General features: G+C 41.2%; 1 protein-coding gene across 1 annotated transcript in view; it reads right to left on the bottom strand.

The window, feature by feature from the left end:
* The window catches only part of CNGB3 (cyclic nucleotide gated channel subunit beta 3), a 139,763-nt gene that overhangs the window by 30,425 nt on the left and 83,434 nt on the right, over nucleotides 1–25,904 (bottom strand). The window contains exons 4-11 of the mRNA XM_043507642.1: nucleotides 24,719–24,861; nucleotides 22,430–22,615; nucleotides 20,432–20,640; nucleotides 17,913–17,963; nucleotides 15,891–15,977; nucleotides 13,945–14,009; nucleotides 11,136–11,258; nucleotides 29–170 (exon numbers count right to left, since the gene is read on the bottom strand). Coding sequence (XP_043363577.1) covers nucleotides 29–170; nucleotides 11,136–11,258; nucleotides 13,945–14,009; nucleotides 15,891–15,977; nucleotides 17,913–17,963; nucleotides 20,432–20,640; nucleotides 22,430–22,615; nucleotides 24,719–24,861 — 1,006 coding nt within the window. The remainder of the gene's footprint in view (nucleotides 1–28; nucleotides 171–11,135; nucleotides 11,259–13,944; nucleotides 14,010–15,890; nucleotides 15,978–17,912; nucleotides 17,964–20,431; nucleotides 20,641–22,429; nucleotides 22,616–24,718; nucleotides 24,862–25,904) is intronic.

Raw genomic sequence — 25,904 nt, 5'->3', positions numbered from 1 at the left:
AAATCTAGCAATTAATTCATTTGTTTACCTGACCAATTAAGCTGGAGAACACAAAGACACCCAAGAAAAAATTCAGTAGTTGAAAGATTATCTCAAAGAGGGTTTGCGGTTCCGCAAGGCCACCAATGGTAATTAAAGTGCGCACTGCCCAGTAGTAACACCTCAGATACCTGGGGATACACACAGCATACATTGTATTGACTTCAGAGGGATTATTCACATATTTAAAGTTATGCATGTGCTTTCCTGTCTTGAGTCCAGGGGGCTCAGCACCTTCCAGAAACAAGTCCTGTGACGCCTTTCAGCTTAAAAACTCTCTAAGGCTTCACAAATGATTGCCCAGTCCTGCAAACCTTTAGTAATGGGAGCAGACCCTATAAAGCCCCAAATTAGATGCATACAGAAAATACAGCAGCTACTTACCAGTGCCCAGTAACTCTATATGACAGTTAGGACAATAGCTACTTGAAACTGCCAGGGAGGATTTTAGGTAGGCAGAATGCAGTTATCCTTGATGTAAATACCATGGTGATAAGGGCACAATTAAAATATTGCTAAATAGATTGAGGTCAGGTCTACACTAGCAACACTTTGCATGTATAACTACACTGGTAAACTATATTGGCAAAGTGCTCCTAGTGTGGACGCAGCTTTACCAGCAAAACTGCACTTCTGCTGGCCCAGTTTATTTCAGCTTTCCTCCCTCTGTGTGAAATAAATTATACCAGCGTCACATTCCGGTGTGCAATCCAGACCAATGGGGAGCTGTGTCACCAACTGCCCTGCAATCTTGGGCCTCTCGCAAAGAGCCAGTATGCAAGTCAGACCCTGAAGGTCTGTGTATTGCTGTAGCCTTCCAGCATCATTCCAGTCATACTCTGGCTTCCACCAGCCTGGGTTACCACTTGCAGGATGGCCACAACCCACTCCCAGTCCTGAAATTTCCCCAAAACATATGTTCTGCACTGTCCAGCCCTCTCCTAGGCAGTTCTGATATTAAAGGCCCATTGCCCCGTAAGGGGTCAATATTTAACAGTTTGCTTTCTCAACTGGAGTATCCAAACAGGTCAGTTTAAACACAGCACTGGATTAGTTTTGATTAAAAAATAAAACAAGTTTATATAACTACAAAGAGATTTTAAGTAAGTACAAGGTATTAAAGTCAGAAATGGTTAAAGGTGAACTGAAGATAAAACAGTTTCTAGTAGCTACAACTTGAGTTGGTTCAAGCTAAAATCCTTACCACAAGTTCTCTGCAACATTGCTGACCAAATTCTCGGCTCAGCTGTGCCACCAAATTCAAAGGGCTGGTTCCTTTGTCTTCTTAGGTGAGAGAGGGAGTGAAACAAAGAAATGGGGGATTTTTTGCCCCTCACTTTTATAGTTCTATCTCCCTTTGAAATTCATTTTCCTGAGATTACCCCTAGATAAAGTTCCTTCCTTCTGTGAGGATGGAGACAGGGAGTCTGGTGGTAAAAGAAGTTCCATGTTGTCATTTGCTAAAATGCAGCACGGTCTGTTCCTGCCCACCTTTGTTGCCAAAGAATGGCCACTTGACTAGTAATTGCCAATCAATTTTGAGGACACCTGGCTAGAGGCATCAGCTTGTCTTTTGTCTTTGAAAAACAGGTTTAGTCCTCACAAGACTTGTCTGGTAAACACATTTCAGTCATAATTTCAGTTTATGTTCAAATCGTTATATATAATGTGGCTACACACATTTCACCATGATATTATAGACCCCTGAGTTATTAGTTCTCAAATGATACCTCCCAAGATATATTTTGCACAAAGATTATAACAATAGTGTGTAGGGTGTGAATACAGGAGTGCATTCTGTTACAACCAGCAAAACTGCACTGTGTGTCTATGTGAGTGGCTTTTTGCCACCACAGCTATGTCAGTGATAAATTGCACCTCATCACAGCCTGGCTGACATAGCTATGTCAGCAAAAGTTTGAAGTATAGACCTGGTCTGAGATTAGAAATTAGCTAAAACACCAGTGCTAGCTCCCTCACTTTTGCCAAAAGTGCATTGGGATCTTTAAGAATCACAGCAGAACATTAACTCTGTTTTAAATTACATTTGAAAGATGGCACTGCAAATAGCACTACATCATCCTAATACTAAAATGGGATTAATTAGTTTTTTAAACCAGTTCATCATTTTAGTGAAAGTGATAGTGTTCTTTGCTTTTATGAGCTATGGTATTTTAAAAAAGGTAATTGAGTCTTTAAAAATACTTTTCATCCTTAGTAAAATCACTAATTAATAGTTATAATGGAGCATTCTGAATGTCTTGATGATCAAATTTTAGCTCCTTTTCAGATTATTAGAGTTGTTCGTTTTTCCTAACTGTACAATAAACTTCAATTTTACATATGATTGCATTTTGCAGACTTTTTTTTTTTTTAGATTTATTAACATTTTATTAGATGTAGAAAGAAACTTAATAGGAAGTACAAATAACTTGAGGTCTCAATCCTGAAACTAGATGCTCCAGTGCATATCCTTTCTGTCTGCCTTGAGTCGTGAAACCCACTGACCTGTTTGCAGGATTGGATTCTAAATTTTAATTTACTCTTATCACATATAACCTTTGTGACAAAGCTCAGTCCTTGCCTCCATGGGTCCCACGTTTCCTGGCAGATTTCGCTAGCCTCAGAGGTTCACTGTGACCCTCCATGTAACCCTTCTCTCTCTAGAGACACAGGTCACAGTCTACTGAGCCATTTTCATCATAAGCCAGCAAGGGAGGTGAGGAGAAGTTATCCTTCCTTGCACAGTCTCTGTTGTCTCCCAGTCTCAGTGATTAAACGGGGTAAAGGTGGTGGGGGGGAGCCCAGGCCCACCCTCTACTCCGGTCTCCAGCCCAGGGGACCCTAATAGTATCAGCTATGGTAGCTAACCTGTTAGAAACATGACATGTACAATTTCCTGGGCTACTTCCCCCACAGCAGCCCTCACTTCCTCAAGCTCCACTTCACCCTTACCTCAGGGCCTCCTTCCTTGTGCCTGATATGGTGTGTACTACTCAGCCTCTCCAACCACGCAACTTCTTCCCACAGCTCCTGACATGCACACCCACCTGACTGACTGGGAGGCTTTTAACTAGTTTCAGCTAGCCCCTGATTGGCTTCAGGTGTCCCAATCAACCTAGCATTCTCCCTGCCTTCTGCAAAGTTTTAACTGGCCCCAGGTGTCTTAATTGACTTGGAGCAGCTTCCATTTCACTTAACCTGGTACCAGAGATTTATTTAGCCTGGAGCTAATATATCTATCTCCCACTACTTTTCTATAACCATCTGGCCTTGCCCTGTCACACCTTACATATGGGTAATGCCATTAATACACTTACAGATGACCATGCAATTTGAGACCTATGAAGTGGCAATTTTGTATAAATTCTGTGACAGCTGAATGAAAGGCTGTTTCCAACAGGCAATTCCCTGTTTTAAACCACTTTATATACTTAAAGTTTTCAGTATGCTTTTATTTGACCTTTTAGTTAAAGGCCAACCTGAGATAAACAATTGATTTTTCGCTGATCCCTTGGGTGGTCACGTTAAGCTGGCTTCACTATACTGAGATTTAGTAATTATCACTTTTACCACCATTATCCACTTGCAGACTTTAACAGTTAGAATTATCATTTTTCATTAACAATTCTGACACTGAAAATGCACTGCAGATCTGCTATCACTTGAAACTAATCCCGTCCCTTGTCTCCCCCTGCCTCCCGTATTGTAGTTATAACATGGATATCTAGATTAAACCCCTATGTTGTTCAGAGTTCCACAGATTCAGCATCCTTCCAGCAAAGTCTATGTAACCCACATCTAGTGGCACTGAGACCATTTAGAGAGAGATAAAATGAGTCTGCTGTATAGCTTTAGCTAACAGCCAGTTGGCTTTTAGCTCATGCTGTAGAGGCTCATGCACTAAGCTCCAGAGGTCCCCAGTTCAATGCCAGCAACCAGGGTCTGTCGGCATTACATCTGCACAGTTGGTAGCTCTGTTTCCCATGGGTTTGTGGTCAGGTAAATGTAAACGGTGAGGAAAGATTATGTTTCCGTTTTGCAAGTATCACAGCTTTCAGGGTGAAAGGGCATCCCTAGCTCGTTTGGAGTGCTGTAAGGAGTAGGTTAGTTAATGCCTAAAAAGATATCCAGTATTCACTGGACATAACTGAGAATACTGTGCCAGTTGTGAGCTACAGACTTAAAAACTTAAAAGTAATAAAGGAAACAGTGCTACTTCCGAACAAGTGGCCTTGGAAATTCAGAATGGGTAAGATGTAGCATTGGCTTTTGGCGGTAGCCTCAATGACTTCAGCATGATAGAGATTGTAACACTGGTCTGGGCTATGTCTCTGAGGATATCTGGAAAACAGATGATACAATGTGAGTGCTATATAGATAGCAGCCTGAGGAACTTCAGAGGTTGGTCTAATACTGTGTATGTATCTACCTGAAAAGCGCGTATATGTTTTAAAAAGCATCTGTTCATTACTGGTGATATGTTTAGTACAGTGCATACAGTACTTCTGTGCTGTCAGTTCACATAGACACTTTTTACAGCATGAGTCATATGCTGCTCACTATCTGTCAGACACAAGTTTTATATTTTCCCCATTTATTCAATTTATTGTTTTTGCTTTAATCTGAACTTAGAGTTCAGAAATATAAGGCCACTCTGCCAAGAAGAAAAAAGAAGAAGAAATTGTAAAAACAAGGAGCCAGAAAAGATAGATTCCAAATGCTATGGTATTAGCAGCTCTGCTTCCTACTAGCTAATTATATCTTGAAATCATCACTGCTTGCTATACAGCAAACTGAATAGCTGAAAAATTAATGTTAAAACAAAGTAGAGACAAGAGTGGGATTTTCCCTTTACATAATATAGACAGTATGTTTAATCCTCAGGCAATCAAACCATCAGATTTTTCCCTAAAATAAGGAATACAAATAAAAACATTCATAAAGAATGTAAACAAGATAGGTGTCTGATCATTCTATACAAATGGGAATATTTCTCTTTCATAAAAATCATTTCATAATACAACAAACTGTTTGCATGGCTTTGATTAAAATGGCCAAACTTTGATGTATATGAAGAATAGCATAACTGAAAATGCTGTTCAAGTTTTAAACTGGTACTTGTGCATCCATTTCTTTCAAGAAGACTTAGGTCTTCCATATTAGAGCCCTCCAAAAATACAACCCGGACAGAGCAAGGATAGTAAAGTGGTGGGTAAGATCTGGCCTTCTAATGTCTCCAATCCTGAAGCTTCTTTCCTTAAACTGCTTATTGTCTGTTGACCAATAGCTTGCTGACCTCAGCCACTAAACAGGTGTGATGTATACATTTAAATAAAAAGGGAAAAAGCAGAAAGCCCATGAAGGTCAAGTTCTCAGACTGAAGGACAAAGCTGAACTAGCTAGAAGACATAAGAGTTGCAGTAATGCAACAGGACTATCCTACTACAAGCAGCTCTGAAGGCAACACCCACAAAGAAGGAAAAAAACCTGGTCACATTTGACTTAATAGGCTGAAAAATCTAAGCTGTGTGCCAAACAACACTCTAACTAATCTGATTGCAAATGCTAACATAGACCATACACAAACTGTTGTTTCATGACACAAATCTTTGTTCCTTGTCATGGTTTAGCCTAGACTGAGCCTAAGGCTGAACCACAACCAGGAACAAAAGTTTGCGTCCTGGGACAAATAGTTGTGTAGAATTGACATTCACACTTACAGTCACATTAGCCCTGTGAGTTAGCTCTCTGTTATCTCATAATAGAACATGACAACCCTCCTACCCCAACTTGTCCAGCCAAGCCTACTGAGAAGATTGTGATTGCCACAGTCAGAAAGACAATTCAAAATCATGCAGCTACGTTAATTAAGGATGTGACATAATTTAGTTGCAGACATTACAGCAAACTGCACCTTCAATTGTAATATTTGCTCAATTAATCTGAGGGCCAGGAACTGAGCTCTTCAGGGCAAGGAATGTGTTGTTTTTATAGTGCTTGGCATGATGGGGCCATCATCCTGATCAGGATCATCATGCACTATTTCAATACCAATGACAATTTTGAATAAAAAAATACATTTTGAGACTTGCAATCTGTGGATAATTTTCAAATAAAAGAAAAGGTGAAACATGCTGAATGCATTTATTGTCAATTATTCATTCAGTTGTACTTAGGAGAGGTTACTGGAGACCCATGCAACATACCAGCATGTTGGGTTAGAGATTGTACATAAGGCACTTCACTTGGCAAATGTCATAGGTTCAAATGGCTCCATATTCTCATGTCAGGAAAGCTCAGATGTAATCTATCTATGTTCTTATGCTATGCTCATCACCAGTTTTTGATTTGATTACCGGTTGTGGGGCTGGGTTCTGGACACTACTGTGAGGGTTATGGGGGGAAAATTTTGATTGACACCTAGTCAGTGGCAGTGAGCAAGGACTTTGACTGAAAACCTCAATGCCGAAGATTTTGATGTGTTTTGGGGGAGGTTAACGGAGACACTGCAAAGTCTTAACACAAATTGGAGAGACAGACAGCTGGCTGGGACTTGAAAAGAGAGCTCTTTGGATTGTTTTGCCAGTGGTCTGAAGGTGGTGTGGTGCTACATGTCTGAGCTTTAAGTTGACATTTGCTTTTACTGTTTAAGATGCCTATTCAGAAACGTACATGTCAGTTAACTAGACTAAGAAAACTCTTGTCCCTGTCTACTTGTTTCTTTTCCAACAAAGAAATAACCAACTTCACGAGTGCCGACTTTATTTGATCACTTAGAAGCTTGCCCATAAGCGACAATATTTTATGTACATACCAGGAAGTGTACATAAAACATTCAGGCCATTAAATTAGTGCTAACGCATTTGCTTTGGGTCAGCGTAATGTGAGACCACTTAAAATTGTGCTGTGTCCAGTATTAGTTGAAATGCTGACTGGTGTCTTTTTAACTAACTACGAAACCTTGTTTGGCTTATCTTGACTGTGAGCGAGAGCTCCATTTTAATCAGTCTGTTATCACTCTGTAGGTCTGAGATATTTCTGAAATATTTTTCAAAATATTTCCTAAAATGCTGGCAAGTCTGATTGGTACATGAAAGGAAATGTATGCATTACTAGGCTCAGAGCCTAATAACACATGCTGTGAGGCTGGCTGTTTTTCTAATTATTTTTCTAGGTTGCTCTTGGTTTCTGCTTTCTAAGGAGGCAAATGTTCCAAGAACTGTCTGATATGTTTAAATTCACAGTAAATCTGCAATAATAACTGATGTTCACACAATGCCTCTGATCAAAAGAGCCCTAAATATTCAACAATCAGCTAACATCACAGGCCCAATCCTGTAAGTTACTGATTGCTTGTCAGCCCCTTGCAAGAGGCATTCACCCATTTTCAGGATACCTATTTGCAGGTAACCCTCAGCACTTTGCAAGACTGGGTTATATATGGACCCTTAAGTGATACTGTAATATAAGTGTGAGATAATAAGAAGAATCATTTAATTCAGCACCAAAGTTCATCCACTTATGGGCTGACTTTGATGTTTATATAGCAATATTATATAATTTTATAAACAAAGTGAAGGAAGTCATATCCCCAGGGGAAATTGTAGATAAGCAAAATGCAACTACCCAATAGGAATTAGGCCAGGCTAGTTGGCCTAAATTACCCCTACTCTTTGCCAAAAATGACACAGCATTTTTAATGACAGGAGATCAGGACCTTAGCTTTACATGTCTTCCATTAGCATGGTATTCTCTAACATCGGAGCACTGCTTCAGTATTGACTCAGGCCTAGATCCATAAAGGGACTTAGGTGCTTAAGATTTAAGTACCACTGTATTCCCAAAATCCCAGCTCAGCTGCCACCTAACCATTTTGATGCCTAATTTCTCGTTGCAAAAGTCCCCTGGGTGCCTATGTTTCTGCCTCTGGGCATGAGCACTGCTGCCTTGGGCACAAGCCCATAGACCTTTATCATGCCTAAGTTCAAGCACGGATCCTCAAACCAGGTTGTAACAGGGTGCCCGCCTATGGACTGGAAAACCTGAAAGGAATCAGCTGACTTCTGTATAAAAGGAGTCAGATTTAAGTGCTGAGAGGACCATCTGGAGAAAGGCTGGATGGAAAAGGCTGCAGGGAGCAAGAAGGCACCTATAGGTCCTGGAGTCAGCAGGGAGGCCTGGGAGATGAGACTGGGAGCCCCAGAAGGGAGGAAAGAGCCAGGTGGGCACTGGTAAAACTGCTACATGAGTAGAGGGTTGTGATCTAGCTGTGCATCACAGGGCCCTGGGCTGGAACCCAGAGTTGAGCGTGACGCTGAGTTCCCCCACTGGCCCCATGGAGGGAGTTAAAAGCCCTTCAGAAGGATAGTTGGGCTCAGCAAGGGCCTGCAGACATAATTGAGGACTCTCTGAAGTAGAGCACCAGAGAGGGCAGAAACTTTGTTCTGTTTCTGTTAAGGACATTTTGAACAATGGGGACCTGAAAGGGGTAGACTAAAGATGGTGACCCAACCAGAGGATCAAGTTACCTGACAGAGAAACCACCACAGTGCTGCAGCAACTGCTGAGAGAGTGAGAGAGCTGTGGCACCGTGCCTGCGCACGAGGGGGCTCGTAGTGGTGAGTAGACTAGCAGTGAATTACACTGGTGAAGATAGATGTTGCCCCCACCTCCCCCTGCAGGGCCTGATCCACACTTAGCTCCACACCAAATAGCCGGGAAAGGAGGGCACAGTGGCTTCCCTTATAACTTTTAGCCAGGGGTTAGGGAACTCACCTGGGAAGTGGGAGCCCCCCAGTTCAATTCCCCCCTTTGCCTGATGAGAAGGGATTTGAACAGGGGTTTCCCACCTCTCCTCCTCCTCCTCCTCCTCCCAGCAGCAGCCGCTTGATCTGGAGTTAGGCATGTGCTGCCTCTGTTCTTGCAAGAAACAGCTTAGCCACCTAACTCCAGGAAAGACTTCAGCTGTGGATCCCAAGCAGAGATAGGCACCTTCCTCCAGCCTAGACTTGGGCAACTAACTCTGAGAGGGTGGTGGGATTTAGAACCCACCCCTCTCCTTGTCATCTCGTATTGGCTCACTTAGGCAGCTCCCTACCTAGTGTGCTGGCTTTTATAAATCCCATTCTCGGGTGACTCTCTCTCTCCTTGCATTGCATGGGGAGCCTAGGTGCCGAATCCAGTGTTTGTGGCTTCCATTGGGTGGCTAGTTGCCTAGAAGTTAGGTGTTGAAATGTTCAGTGCAGTGCACTGTAATGCTTTTGAATCAGCTGTATTTGAAAAATACACTTTGGTGCACTCCAAGCACAGATGAAATAAATTGCTGATTACATCTTATTCCTTCTTTATAAGTAAAATAGGACTCAGTAAGCTAACATTTAAAGTACTACTAAACGAACTATTTACAGAACCCCCCCACTGAAACACTGTGATAACGAATGTGAGGTGAACACCACACTGAATGCTCTGATTCAAGCTGCAGGCAGTGAGAAGAAACTGAGGTGGGTTAGGGCAGCACCACCCTTATATAACCATGGAGGGGTTTCTAGGGCCAGAGAGTGAAAGTCCTGTCCTGACAGGTATTGCTAAGCAGAGTTCTCTGGCTTCAGTGTACTAGGCACATGCATATTTGGGTGGACTAAGTATCTGCAACCACTCAAAGAACTAGTAGGTCTTCTAAACGTGAATGTAACATATTTCTGTCCACAAAAAATGTGAAGACCTTCTGCTTTTGTCTTCTTGTCCATTCCAGAAGAAACTAGAATTTTAAAGGACAGAGTAAGTTCTCTACTGACAGAGCACTTATTATGTTGTCCAGAATCAGTATGAGGCTGGTTGTCTAGGTCCCTCCTTAATTACAAGGCAAGTAAATCAAGAATGACACTGACTTAAACATCTATACTTGAAATTCACTCTTAGTCATTCTTGTCAGAATCCTGGCAATCTGATGTTCTGATTTTATCAATAATTACACATGTTTAGCTTTAATTTTATGAGTAGGCCTAGTGAGTTCAGAGGGACTACTCGCATGTGTATCTGTCTGCAGGACCAGAGCCCAGAACTGTAGTGGGATATGGAAACTTAAGGCATATACCGAAGCTTATTTTTTCCTAGAAATAACCTAATTACTACTAATAATCAATGATTAATAATATTGCCTTCCATATGATCTTCCATCTCCAAATACACCTACTCCACTTTCTGCAGCATCTGGGTTTCTTTTGCAGATCTTCCATCAAAATATCGATCCTCTGCTTAACTTTGCATTGCTCATTAAGTCTGATAAAATCACAAGCTAATGCTCCATGTTTGAACAATATTAAAGGTAATGGCTACAGCTGGATTAAGACTTGCTTACATTGCCAGTTTCCTTTTCTTTTTCAAAGTATGTAATGAATGGACAAATTTAGGCCTCTGTGGCTTTAAATTGATCACTGTCCTTGAAAGAAATTCAAATGCTTTTATATATCTATACCTACAATATATACTGTGTAGCTTTGCAATTTTTCCTTCGTTCTTTCCTTCATCTTAATTAACAGCCATTCCTTGGCACCGGTTCCACAGTTGCTGTGAGCAGCCGTTGGCAGAGTATGCCAATACCTAAGCCTTCCCACTGGAGATTATTTTTTAACCACACGCTTAAGCATGACCTTCGTCGAAAATGACAGAAACCTGTGGGACCTCTTTCAGACCAATAACCATGGAGTCTAGAGAGGGTAAAATGTTATATTAAATTACATGACGCTCCCTTGAAGTATAGTCTGTCCCAGTTCTATTCCCCTGACCCTTTCAAATGATTGTAACACTTCCCATGTGCATACCTAAAAGTAAGTTTAAATTATGACCCGTGTAGCATTTTAAATGTTTAATTAAGTTAGTGGTTAGAGCTGACTCATAAACCCATAAAAATGGAAAGTGGTAAAGTAATTATTCACTCCACCTGCCCTCCAAATAATTAGCACCATTCATTACCAACAATCAGCAGTAATGGTGCTAAAAGTTAGCTATCCAAGCAGTTATAAAAATAAAGGCATACCTTGCAAGCAAAGCTGGGGGGAAAATCAACAAAAATCTTTTGCAAAAGAAGGACTTACATATTTCCTTTGCCATCATACACCCATCTGGTGCTGCCAATTCCTTCAAAATCTGAGGCCCAGTAATAAATACATGCATTAATGTGCAAGATAAACAGCAGGTATCCAGTTGTTCGAATGACTCTGTAAAGGACAACATATTGCAAATCACAGCTGATATAATTCCAGGAAAACAGCTTGTTTTTATTTTCCCTTTAATATGGAACTCCATGATTTTGATCAATAGCTGTATTAATGCTGGCTATTACTTGCCACAGTACAATATTACTTGACTGGTATTTGCCAGCTGTTTTTCCAATGTGCCATCTCCTGCCTCTGCCGTCCTCCAAAGGTCAAATGAATCACCTTCATAGAATAGTTGATACAGGGTCAATCCTAAATTATGTTTCTCTTAGGACATCATAAACCATTGGTTTAACTGGTTATAAATGTTTATAGAAAGGTGAAACTGTATTAATGGGATTGTAGGGTATGAATCAATGTATTTGCTAGACTCTGCTGAAGACACGCTTAGGGCTGGAGCAGTAGGTGTTTCAGGTCAGAAATTATGTGTATTGACAGCTGCACGAAGAAGCTTGCAAAATGCCTGTTCCTGCCGGTACTTTTGGTTCCTCAGTCTCTTGAGCACGTAATTCACCCAATTCTTTAAAAAGGGAAATATGCTGCCCTCATTGAGCAGGCAACTCAATTTTGATTTGAGTATTCTCTTTTATATAAACTATATCCTAAGTCCTTCAGCAAAGAGGGTAATGTAGTTTAGTGGCTACCTCAGCCGATATCGGTTCTAATTCTAGTTCTCACACTCACTATGTGATCCTGGGCAAGTCAACTTACTTTCTCTGTGCCTCAATTTTTCTATCTGGAAAATGGGGATAAATTTATTCTACTTCTTTCACAGGAGACTTGTGAGGTATAATCAATTAATGTTTGTGAAGCATCTGTATGGATGGCACCATGTAAGTGTTGAAGATTATTATACAGTACACCTCATATAGTTTATATATATGGTTACAGAGTTAAAATCATAAATCCTAAAGAGGAAGAAATTAAAAACTATATGCAAGGCAAGAGAGAATATATTTTCAGATGAGACTGGAAATGAGATGAGATGTAGAGTCGATACAGAGAGCTGTAGCAAGACTGTTCCATCTGGTAGGCCCTTGCACTAACAGAACAGAGAGGAATCTGGCGGTAAATGAGTGAAGAGGGTGGAGAGGAGGGAAAGACAAGGTCTGTGAAATTAGTTACAGCAATTTCTTAAAAGGTTTCAGGTAAGGAAGGTAATTTTGAATTGGATTTTGAAATGCATGGGCATCATGCACACTGATCAAGTGCAGTGAATTTCAAATGGTATCTATATACCATGATGATAAGCACCTAAGAAATACTTAAGATTAAGATAAAAACATAAGAAGAAGTTCCAAAACATCAATCTCTGTTTTGCTTAGCAGATATTAGGTTATATTACATAGATAATATTCTCCCTTCCTTTTGAATGTAACTTCTGTGCCTAAATCTCATAAAATATCTGGTTTGTAATGCAAGAATCCCAAGTCTATCATTTAAATGTAATTGTCTGAAATATAACAAAGTGTCATGGAAGGGATTCTTGCTCCCACTGCAGCAGCATACAAGAACCATATAATCCCCAGAGCTGCGTGGAGGAGAATTTTCCAGATGCAGGCATTACATACGGCAACCTATGCTGCTCTACAAGCCACTCTCCACAAAACTTGGTATAAGGCAAATGGCACTGCACAACTGCGGGTGAGGGGATGGGGCTGATTAAGTTGGAAGCAGCATTATGGGCATTCTTAGCAACAGGGTAGCCCACAGGGTAGTGCTGTTACTTAGGAGCTGTTTTGGTTCCTAGAGCAGCCTGTAATAAAGAAGGCACAAAAGTCATGTAAAGTCACCCATGCTTTCACTCTCCAAGGTCTGTGCTACATTGACTCTCACCCCATGTTCAGCTAAGACAGTGATTGAGGGAAGATTCTGTACATAGCAAAGGCAAGGTGAAAGCAGTGCATAAAGAAAAACATTCAAACAATCTTGGTATCATGACTGCTACAATGTGCCAGCAAACTACCACACAGAATCTCACTTCAGCCATAAGCCAAGGAAGTCTCCAGTAATGATCCCATTAAATAAACCCTTTATGGGTCTTCAGATTCTGTCTGGTGTGGTAACATGTGCCCCTGATCCTGTAAACACTTATGAATGAGAGTAACTTTACTCACATATGTAATCAAACTAAACATAATGGGATTACTTGTGTGAATAAAATTACCCATGTACATTAGTGTTTGTATAATGAAGAAGAGAGACAGTTAAAAAATAACCGAGAGGAGTCATTTGGGATTTATCATATTCAACACTGTGCTTGACTGACAACCTGGGAGACAGAATGCAACCCCCACAATCTAAAAGGCTTTGTTTGGATAGGTGGGGAAAAAGGGTAATGGCTTCTTTAAGGGTCCCCTCACCTTTGGGATTGGGAGTTGAGGTGACCAGTAGTAGAGAAAAGGCATAATCTGAGCCAGTGGATGGGCTGATGGGGCTCAAGTAAGCCATTAACCCCTGAACACCTGGGGGAGGATACCCTGTCCCTCCACCCTGAACTCCCTTTCATGTCTAGATTAACAGCTCTTCTCTTCCTTTTTTGGTCTGTTGTAGGCATTGCATTAGTTGTCTTTTTTGGGACTGGAAAAATTCATGCCTGGCATCTTGTCTTTCTTTCCACATGTTCAGGACAGTGATTGAAATTCTGTGCCAATCTTTGCATACTGTAAGTCTACTGCCCACGTACCTGTAGATGTATGCTTTATCCAGGGTAGCTTCTAACCGGTCATTGAACTCAAAGAAGGTCATATGCTAGACAGAAACCAAATGAAAGCAATCGAACCATGGTCCTTATAACATATATTTTTCTAATGGGACTGACATTAGTTCACATACATATTTTGAAAATAATGTATTTTTCACTTATCTAACATCCCTTAAACATCTAGTTTAAAGGTGAACTGCAAAGCTAAGATGAAAATTGAGCTCAGCATAGATTTTGGTGTTGTTTGTCCCTATTAGCTATGTTATGGATGACATCTTGTCATTAGGGGAGTCATTTCAGTAAAATTTGGAGCTGGGCAAAGTTATGTCAGCATATAGAACATAACAGGATATAATATAATCACATATAAAGTTGGCGGAGGGGAAAAAATGGCTCATACAGATCTATGAAAAGTCTGGGGGTGGGAGCAAACCAACATATGGGAGGGGCAACTGCCCTTTTGTCCCATAGCAAATGATGTGCCTGCTTGCCATTTACTGTGATGACTGATGATGATGATGAATGGCTTTTTACTCAGTGAAAAATGTACTTGCTTAGGCTGAACATAATTTTGCCAAAGTAAATTAATCATTAAAAAAAATCCTCTCCTCTCGTCTTGAAATCCCTGTCACTTCCTAGTTAGCTGAGGGTATCCCAGACTGTAACATCAAAACACGAGGTCTCATGATGAATTTTTAAAGGTCAGTTAATCTACTTCTGGGTTGAATTCCTCTCACATTAACTATTTTTACTTTAGTTTTGCTATACACCTTTAACATTAACAGGTACTTTTGCTGTTTTCTGTCTAGCACAAATTTACTTGCCTGATATTATATATTGTTTTGCTTTACATTCTTCTTTACCATTTTGATTCTGTGTTGCCAGTCAGGACATTAAAAATCAATCAAACCAATGACACCCATTCTCACAGGCACAAATTTCTTAGTCAGTATAAGGCTGCTAAATATGATAAGGAAAGTTATTTCTTTAGGTAAACCTTTGACATGAGTTTGCATATAGAATAGACTTCCAGAAGGGTTTTGCTACTATAACAGATGCCATTCCTATTGTGCAGTGGTTAGATAACGTGGTGATAAGTGCTTTGTACATGTAACAAAGAGAGATTTTGATATTGACTAATTCAGCAGGGAGTTTTTCAAGGGCAGGAATAGTAAAATTTCAGGGCCAAAGGGTGGCATTTAGCCACTAGCCTGAGTTGGGGTGGGAGGTGGGTGGGTATGTGGAGCACCACTGCCCTATTGGCAGCTCAAAAATAATTGGGCTGATGCAGGGGGCTGTGCAGGCTGCACCTTCCCATGATTCAGCTGATGTGTTCTGCAAGGTGATGTAGAGATGGGGCAGAGTTATAATCTGTCTCTTTCCCACCTCTTCCATACTGGGCACCGTACACTTCTTGCACTTGATAAGAAAAATATGCTTATGTTTATTAAATGGGCAGTATAAGATATATGTTGGCCTTAACCATCCCTTAACCACTTCCTTGCTTTTAAGTGGTTGACTTTTGTAAGTGATATGATAGGTAAGCAGTAAGTACATTATTCTCATTTAGCAATCTCAACTGGTTTTATTTTTTGGCAAATTGAATAGGGTATTTAAAACTATTTCAGTGTAAACTAGTAGAAACAAACTAGTCTAGATTACAGAAATACTGTTTACAAGTCAGAAAGTAAATATAAGTAAAATCAGCTGAAAAATAACCAGAAACATTATTCTTATTATTAAAATAACATATTTTACTTATTTATTTGGTGGTAGTTTGAGTCTGTAGCTTAGATTCTTAGAAAGAGGAAGCATTCACAAAATCAGAAACTAAAGACTCCCAAATATTTGTACTAAATCTTCAATAGGTGTTAAACTTTTCATATTTTCCAGCGGACAAGCAGTCATAATAAATTCTCTGGTCTTACCTTTAACACCTTGTTTGCTCTAAACATTGGGTTAAATCCAAAGATGAAGTATAAAACATCAAATGGTATTATTGATGCCACATCAAGCTGTTGAAGAGCACAATTCAATTAAGACTTGACAATGACTATAACTTGTTTACATTCTGTAGTGAACATAGCTAGATTTAATAATCATTGCACATGAAAGCTGAACAATCAACATGCAGTGGCCATCTATCTCTGAATAACTGACAAGCAACACCATCCCTAGGAAAATGTCAGGAGCTTTCTTCTGCCCTTACTTATGCTCCGTACATCTCAGATTTTCATTTAGTTATTGAGGATTATTAACAATGTCTTGGATATTTAACTGTAGCATTGCTGTTCATAATTAAATGATGTGGGCTCAGTTATGGTGCCGATGAACCTGAAACATGCTGAGGGCTTAGGAAAGGGGGGAGATGGCTCACCTCACAATCATTTCTGAGAAGTATTATGATTTTCAAAGCCATAATACCTCCAGGGACCTGTGGGGAGCATGAAGAAGGGCACTCCCTGCTATAACTATACAACAGGTGTAGGCACCACTTCTTCCAAGACAACCATTCTCTTCTATCCCAGTCAGGATCTTTTATTGACCACATTATCATAGATTCTGCATGCCTTCCAGCAGTGCATTAAGTGTATTTTTCACATGCAGTTCCCTCTTTCTTCCTGATTCTTTCCAAGTGGAAACTCTGCTTTGGGGCGAGAAAGGAAGCTGTACCAACCAGGTGCTGTGTCTTAAAAGGAGCTGCTCCTGGAAGTGGCTCCTGGCTCAGACCCTACTTTGTTGCTGCTTTGGTGAGGGAGCAAAAGGGGCTCATGGAAGTCAGAACCCTGCCTTCAACCTCCCCCAAAATGCTCCCACCCCGAGAAATGCCTTTAGCCACCAGCTATTGATTCCATCCTTTTTCTCCCCAGTGCTGAGAGATGGATTGTACCTGACTCCTGAAAAAAAAGTACTGACTGGGGAAGGAGTGTCCCCTGGCCACTCTCTCCTCTAATGCACCCATGCAAGGAAAGGCAAAATTTAGCTCCATACATTTTAATATGCAGTGAGTTAGTATTTCATTAATTGATAAATTCCAAAATGTAGTGTAGCCCAGGCCTGGGAGCTGAAGAGAATCATCAACTCCCACTAACTTCAGTAAAAATCAAGGGCACTCATCACCTTGCAGGATTGAACCTCAGATACAGGCCCACTATACCTACTCCATCACTTTGCTTTCAGGTTGAATCCCTTCCCTGCTCCATTGTCTGTATTTGGTCTGTTTGGGCTCTGATCCTGCAAACACTTCTGTGCCACTTAACTTGAGGCATTCAAGCCCTGCCACTGGAATTAATGAGACTTCTTGTGTGTTTAAAGTGGAGCATGTAGAAAAGTGTTTGCAGGAGCAGGGTCTTAGGTTGTAATTTCAGAGGTGCTTGGGGACCTGTGGCTCAGTAATTTCAATACAGTGTCTTTTCACTCTTGCTGAGAAAATTACATTTCAGAATAAAATGCAATTACTGTCCTAAAATAAAATGGGTCCTTGATTTTATCTAAGGCACTGAGTTTTAAAAGTTAAAAGGAGTTTTAGATTTACTTGCGTGGAGCCAAGGTGATATCTACTATTTATGATCATGTGTTACTATCACAAGTACATACTAGTGTTTCTTAATTAAATTTACCATTTGATTTTAAGCTGGGCACAGGCTTCATTCTTTAACAAATCTCTACTGAGCCAGAGTCTTGGAATCTAATGCATTCACAGAGTTATCTCCCGTTGCAGTCAATAGGAGTCATACAGCCAAAGGCAATATTTTATTAATGAATAAACAATATTTATGAGCATGGCATTTGATTTAATTGGTGAGAAGCTAAAATGACAGTCAGTCAGGAACCCTTCAGTATTATTCCTCTGTCTACATGGAATATTGGAGCATGGAAAGCTTTGTGGAATTCCAAGGCTAAAATGTAAAGCATTGAAGCAACTCTAATGTAGCACACAACCTACTCACCCGAAACCTCAGAGAATTCTGGTAGTATTTCTTCATTTCTACTTTGTCTGTCTAAAATTATAAAGAAAGGGGGAAAAAGCATAGTTAAGAAAAATCAGCCAAAACCCTGTCCCTGATAATGTTTGGGCCAGGTTTTGACCCTGCACCCATTAAAGTCAGTGGCAAAGCTTAGTGTTTCAGAGCACATTCAGGGACTAGTTCTGAGTATCTCAGAGAGGGATCAGGCCTTTGAAAGCTAAATAAATGCGCTATCATTAGTATTATAACAATCAACACTGAATTCATTAATAATGATTAGCCATTTATTTTCAAATTGCTCACCATGGGAACTGACGGTAATACCTTATTAGGAAAGGCTAATCAGAAGTCTCTAAAGGACTGCATCTATTATTATACTTACTGTATTTATATCAGAGGTGTTTTTTAAAATAACTTTTAAATCATAACGGTTTTTTCCATACCAAGGCAGACCTATTTTCTACCTTCCCTTATTATCACTTCACAGCTTTCAGAGAAATGCAGGAGTTCAGACTAGATGATCATAAATGATCCTTTCTGGCTTTAAAATCTATGAATTGTACAAACAGCTTCAAGTAAAAGAAAAGTTGTCTTCCTTATGCTACAATTTTAACCTTATTCACAAAACTCAAGTTTACTGGGATTTAAGAAGGTTTGTCAAAGACTAACTTGGCATGGAAAAGTATATTTCTTTGCACTACAATTAATATAGACACACATTATGTCTATTTGAGACCTGAAAATAGGGTTTAAGTAATAGTCTATAGCACAGAAGATGCAATGTAATATACAAAAACACTCAGTTAAAGCTGGTTCCAAGTTACCCTCCGACTGGTATTTCCACCTGTATGTCTACATTGCAAATGGAAGTGTGATTGCAACTCATGTGGGTACACATGAGCTAGCTTTAATTTCGTGTGGCTAAAAAAAACAGCAATAATGAGACAGCGGGGGTTGTACAAACCAATATACACCCCTCACTATGTACTCATGTTCCTAGTCTGTGCCAGGGTCTCTGCCATTGTGTCTTTTCTGCTATTTTTAGCTGCACTAGCTAGATTAAAACTAGCTTGTGGATGTCTATTCAAGATGCAATTACATCTCCAATTGCAATTTAGACATATTCTTGGTTTTGAATTTTCATGTTGCTGTGCACTTGAATCTAAACTCATTTTTGCATGTTAATTTCATTTGTTTATTAAACTTGCTACTGAAACAAAGTAATCATGCAAGGGGGAGAAGGGCCCAACCAAAATCGCATCTCCGAATGCCTCTGAAACAGGGAAAAGTCCACATTTGGATCTGAAATTTGCAGGCAGGTCCCATGTTTACTGGAAGGTGATGCTCCAAGAGTTGGATTGGGAACATGTGAAGGAAAATCAGCAGTCACTCTTCAGTAGATTCAAAAATTCTAGAGAGCTGGAACACAGCAAAGTGTGCTTGTGTTCAGTTTGCTTTCAGATATGATGGGTTAGATTCACCCCTGCTGCCATAAGCTGGTGCAAACTACATCTTTTCATGACAGCGAGCATCACTACACAGCCTTAGCTCAGCAGAAGCTTCATGGATCCCTCCTCAGTGAATTTTCTAGCTCCTCTCAAATAAATTGCCACATCCCAGTTCTTCCTAAGCCACTCTGTTCATGCAACTCTAGATGAAGTGTGTTTGTCAATATCAGTGCCCTCTCTACTTACTATCAGAGGCTTAAAAACAACAAGGAGTCTGGTGGCACCTTAAAGACTAACAGATTTATTTGGGCATAAACTTTTGTGGGTAAAAAACCCCACTTCTTCAGATGCATGTTTTTGATAGTTCAGTAGTCTCTACTTGTTTCCTTCTCTTCATCACTGACTTCTGATTTTTTGAGACTTGCTGCCTTTTGAGGTCAGTAAAGAGGCTGGAAATTGATAAATAAATCTCTTAACAAAGGATATTGTAAGGAAAAAGTTTGTCAGGTTAGAAGGTGGCCAAAGCTTTTATTTAGTTGACCTCTATATATGCTTTTGCCATGTTTCCTATATATAATTGAAGCATAACCCACTGGGCTAGTAGAAAAGCCCCCGTTTTCATCTGCATCATCTGTACTATATGAGTGACTCCGTGGAGAGTTGCAAATTTCACACACATTTCTTTGGCTATATTTTGCATCAAGTTGCTTTTTTTCCAGCTGTGTAATTTGGTGAGTAAGAGCTTTAGATCTGATCTTGCTGCTATCATGTGACACTTTTGAATTTGCCTTTACCTTTTCAATGGCTGTTGTGTGTAATTAGAATACTGGTGTAGCATGTACAGTATGAAATGTATGTTGCCTCTTTTCCAAAGCAAAAGAGCCAAAGATCAGTGCAGAAGCACATAAATATACTTGGATAAATAAAGAAGTGCAGGTGTGCCTAGCAAGAAAAAGTCTATTTGAGGTTTAAACAAGTTTCTGCTTCATGTCTAATAATGTAGTTCAAAGTACAACACCTAATGTGGAAATTCCACTTCCCGCTGTTACTTACTATTATATCTCCACCTTTTAAAAATTGCATTCGGGGCTGGAACACCAACAGATCACACAAGTAGCAAATATCACAAATGGTGTCTACAAGGATCCAATAGAATATGTTGCTTGGTGTTTGTACTGGGAACACACAGCGCAGTGGAATGAACCAGCAGTTCCAGTTATAAGCAACGGTAACGATCAGGAGCCACACTACATAGCGGCGATCTGGAAAAGAAAACAGGAGCTGGTGACTTAATCTGTATGAAATCATCATCTTTTTATTTCTCTCTGTGTTTGGAAATAAAGAGCTCAGCCTCCAGGGAAAGCAGTGCAATTTGCAAATTTACCAGACATTGTCATCTGGAGGAATAAACACTGGACAGGGAGGTAGGAAATCCTGAGTTCTAATCATGACTAAGCCATTCCCTTGCTGTGTAACTTTGGGTAAGGCATTTCACTTCTCTGCGTTTCCCCATCTGTCAAACAGGGATGCTGATGATAATAATACTTATTCACCTTGCTCATGGAGTGATGTGAGGATGAATCTGTTCATATCAGTTCAGTGCTTTGAACATATGAGGGGCAATATGACCACTATTTAGGAAAAACTTTTTCACAAGGAGAGTGGTGAAGCACTAGAATGCATTACCTAGGGAGGTGGTGGAATCTCCTTCCTTTGAGGTTTTTAAAGTCAGGCTTGACAAAGCCCTGGCTGGAATGATTTAATTGGGGATTGGTCCTGCTTTGAGCAGGGGGTTGGACTAGATGACCTCCTGAGGTCCCTTCCAACTCTGATATTCTATGACTATGTAGTATGAGGTGAGATAATATTTCTGAAAATTTATTACATATTGCTATGGAAAGGTTCCTTATAGTAGTATACAACAATGCACAGGTAAACTCAGATGTCTAAGGATCTATCTACATTGCAATTAGACACCCATGGCTGGCCCATGCCAGCTGACTTGGGCTCTCAGGGTTTGGGCTAAGGGGCTGTTTAACTGCGGTGTAGACATTCAGGCTCGGGCTGCAGCCTGAGCTCTGGGATCCTTCCATTTCGTTAGCACCTGGGCTCCAGCCCCAGCCTTAATGTCTACACTGCAGTTAAATAGCCCCTTAGCCTGAGCCCCGCAAGCTCAAGTCAGCTGGCATGGGCCAGCCGCAGGTTTTTAATTGCAGTCTAGACATACCCTGAGTCTTCAGAATGTTTTGCAGCATTTTAGACATGAGAATACCATTGAGTTTAATTGGTGATTTACAGTCCAAAACCTGTGTAACACTTCAAACTCAGGAGTGGAAGTTCACTCATTTCACTGTTTTGACTTGTGGGTTTCAGAATACTTACACTTTTCTGAAAGATCCCAATCTTTATAGTTAAAAACAGAAACAAACCTATTAGATGAGTTTAAGCTAGAACAGTTTCTGTGGAGCAGAGAAGATCACCCTCTGCCTTTTATAACACAGCATGGTCTGTTAAAGGGAGTCTGGTAAGAGCTAGGAGTCACACGTGGAATTTATTAAAGGAAGAGGGCTGGATTCACTTATGTTTAAAATAGGGCTTTAAAATAGTTTGAATGAGAAAAAGTTAGAGACTGAACAGAAAATACCGGTGCAGGGTTTTTTGGGGGGAGTACTTATAAAACTTGTCCAGTTTGGGTAGAGCTGGATTTTCATGACAACTCTTTGTTTGGCTTCCAAGACATTTCAGCACTGCAGAGGCAGTGGCCCTAGCGGATCAGGCTTTGGACTGGGAATCAGGAGACCTGAGTTGTATTCCTGACTCTGCTGGTGAGCTGGGCAAGTCACCTCACCTCTTTGTGCCTCTGTTTTCACTCTCACCATTTCTCTATCTTGGCTACTATTGACATTGAAAGCTCTTCAGGGAGGGACTGTCTCTCACTACACAGTGGGGCTCTGACCTCAGATAGGGCATCCAGGTGCTATTTTAACACAAGTAATACAAATATTTATCTTGCCTTTGACACCTTCCTTTGTGTGACTACATTCGGTTTACCTGTGTATGCATCTATACTGTTTGGTAGCTCCATCTTCTTCAGGTATTCTTTCAATGGTGGTTTCTTGAATTTACAGCACAGCATGTTGCAGTAATGATCCTCTGGCTTGGCATCCTCTTTCTTTTCTTCGTCTTTTTTCTCTTCTTTTGGTGGGGGTGGGGGCAGAGGTTTCTTTTTTGATGGAGCTAAGCATGTGAATGTCACAGAAGGGAACATTTAACAATGGCACGCACACTCCTCACTGTTGTGACAGATCTTGAGAGCCCCAACATATTAAAGGCCATGCAATCGACTCCTTAGTTTTTATTGCTATACTTTTCAGTTCTGTTTTCAGTTAGAAAACAGATTGGACAGTAAATTCAGCACCAACATAGGCAGGCACACTCCTACTAACACCAACAGGATATTTAGTGCTGGGTGTCACAGAGGGAAATGTGCTTCTAAGCTATCTTTTCCTGGGCAGTCAATGCTGGTACAATTACACACACGCCGGATTGAGATGGGGTGAGGCAGGAGGCACCCAGGCATTTATTCTTGCATGACTGTTGTAAGCTTGTCATGGATGGGATAGAATTGCTCAGTTCTGCCATACTTGAGCTGAGTTTCTTACTCTAAAAGTAAAATATACCTGGCATATTTAATGATGCTGGAAGATTATCACCAGACCTTAAACTTTGTTTACTTTTACAAAAGATATCTCATCTCAGTATCACCTATGTACCTGCATGTAGCATATTGCCACATGTGCCTTCCCATAAGAAATGCATCTTTGATCCCTAGGAATACAGATAAAATAACCAAGATGAATCTAGAACAGAGGTGGGCAAACTATGGTCTGCAGGGACTCTCCTATCCACCCTTGAGCTCCTGGCCCGGGAGGCTTGCCCCCAGCCACTCCATTGCTGTTCCCCTTCCGCCGCAGCCTCAGCTCACTGCACCGCCAGCGCAATGCTCTGGGTGGCAGGGTTGTGAGCTCCTGGGGCAGCGCAGTTGCAGAGCCCGGCCTGACCCATTGCTCTGTGCTGGGCGGTGCAGCTGTAGTGCCGCCAGCCACCGGTGCTCCAGGCAGCGCGGTAAGGGGGCAGGGAGCATGGGGGGTTGAATAGAGGGCAGGGGAGTTCGGGGTGGTGGTCAGGGTTTATGAGGGTGGATAGGGGTTGGGACGGTCAGAGGGCAGGGAACAGGGGGGTTGGATGGGGGTACTCAGGGGACAGGGAGAAGGGTGGGTTGTATGGGGCAAGAGTTCCAGGGGGGCAGTCAGGAATGAGGGGGGAGTTGGATGGGGCAGCAGGGGGCACTCAGGGGTGGGGGGGACAGGGAGCAGGGGGGAGCAGGGGGTGGTGGATGGGACAGGAGTCCTGGGGAGCGGCTTCAGGGGACAGGGAACGGCGGTGCGGGGGGGTTGGATAGGGCAGGAGTCCCAGGGGAGCTGTCAGGGGGTGATAAGCGGGGAGGGGGGGTCAGATAGGAGGCAGGGGCGAGGCAACACCCGGCTGTCTGGGGAGGCACAGCTTCCCCTAACCAGCCCTCCATACAATTTCCAAAACCTGATGCAGCCCTCAGGCCAAAAAGTTTGTTCGCCTCTGATCTAGAAAGTAGTTTGAAAATGGTGATCCTGAATAGTCATAGTTGGAGACTTACCTCTATTAAAACTATTTCATGAGGTGTCTCAATGAGTTTAAATAGGCCACATTCTCAGCTGCTATAAGCTAACACAGGGATTCTTCAATCAAGAGTATATGTACCCCTGGGGATATGCAGAGGTCTTCAAGGGGGTACATCAAATCATTTAAATATTTGCCTAGTTTTACAACAGGCTACATAAAAAATACTAGCAAAGTCAGTACAAACTAAAATTTCATACGACTTGTTTATACTTTTCTATATACTATACACTGAAATGCATGTACAATATTTATATTCCAATTGATTTATTTTATAATTACACAGTAAAAATGAGAAAGTAAGCCATTTTTCAGTAACTTGCTATAACACATTTGTATTTTTAGGTCTGATTTTGTAAGCAAATCGTTTTTAAATGAGGTGAAACTTGGGGGTACGCAAGACAAATCAGACTCCTGAAAGGGGTACAATAGTCTGGAAAAGTTGAGAGCCACTGCTAACTCAGCTCCATTGATTTCAGTAGAGATATGCTGATTTATCCCAAATGAAGATTTGATCCATGATTCTTGAAATATTATCTTCCAGCATTGTAAACTCTCAGAATAGGATTTTCATCTTTAAACCACCAAATAAATAGTTATCTTTTGAGAACTAAAGCAACTTACAAGCTGTAGGACTGCCCTCAGGAGAGGACAGTAGTGGGTCAGTCAGTTTTTCTTTATAGACCGATGTCCTTGCCCTCATTTTTTTGACAATTTCTTGCAGCTGGGCTTCAGTATACTCACTTACAACCCGGCTTGGGGATGAGCTAATTAAGACAAAAGAAGAACAGTTAGGAGTACTGGAAAGGAATGAAAAAAAAACAATCAGCATCAATACTATGATATGAGTAGAATTCAAATGCAAGGGCCAGATGTTTGTGCTAAGGTTCCTTTGTGCTACTGAAGTTATAATAAATAGGTAGCCAAGAAGTCTCCTAGGGTATGTCTGCACTGTAGTGGAAGCCCAGGGTCAGTGGAACTTGTCAGCTAACCTTGAGTTTGAGAAACCAGGGTCTGAGCATCTACACTGATTGCTGACCATAGATGAAGAATATTTTAACCCAGGCCAAAACCTGGGGCTCCAGCATTCTCACTGGAGTACTGCAGACTTCCTACCATTGTCCCAAAATGTACCTACTCTGGCCTTTGTTCATGGGGCAGTGTGGGAAAACTCGACTGTGCACCCCACATGTTACAGGGGGTTTGAACAGTTCACCAACACATCCTGCAGAGCTATCCTTTTGATCTGCATGCTCCCAGCCATCAGAGACAGCAACTTGGAGGAGGCACCATTTGAAGAACTTTTCTTACTTGCACTTTCATTCCTGTTTCTGGAAATTGACAGAGCTTCCTTGAGACAGTGGTGGACATTTCAGCAGTAGTTTCTGACCCATTGTAGGCACCTGACAGAGCTAATGATAGGATGGGTGTGAGGACACAGACCTGGTGGACTCCAACTTGCTCAGGCTGCTTGTGACACTCTATGTAGCTGCTGATGCCCACTTTGTAGACTGATACTTCTGGAGCAGGGCCACAAGCACAGACTCGTGAGGCCACATCATCCAGCAGATGTGGGTCCAGAACTTTCACATGAAGAAAGATTCATTTCTGGAGCTTTCTAAGCAGCTTGCCCCAACCCTCCTGGATCACAAAACATGCATGAGAGCATCCATACTGGTTCTGAAGTAGGTTGCTATAATCGTCTGGAAGCTGGCTATCTCAGACTGCTACAAGTCTGTTGCCAGCTGCTTTGGTGTTGGGAAGGCGACTTTGAATAAAGTGGTGACAGTGGTTTCTGAGGCAATCTGGC

This window comes from Dermochelys coriacea, chromosome 2, assembly GCF_009764565.3.
Source record: "Dermochelys coriacea isolate rDerCor1 chromosome 2, rDerCor1.pri.v4, whole genome shotgun sequence".
In the NCBI taxonomy this organism is placed as follows: Eukaryota; Metazoa; Chordata; order Testudines; family Dermochelyidae; genus Dermochelys; species Dermochelys coriacea.
Note: the sequence above shows the minus strand (reverse complement) of the source record. Positions and strands in the feature narration are given on the sequence as shown.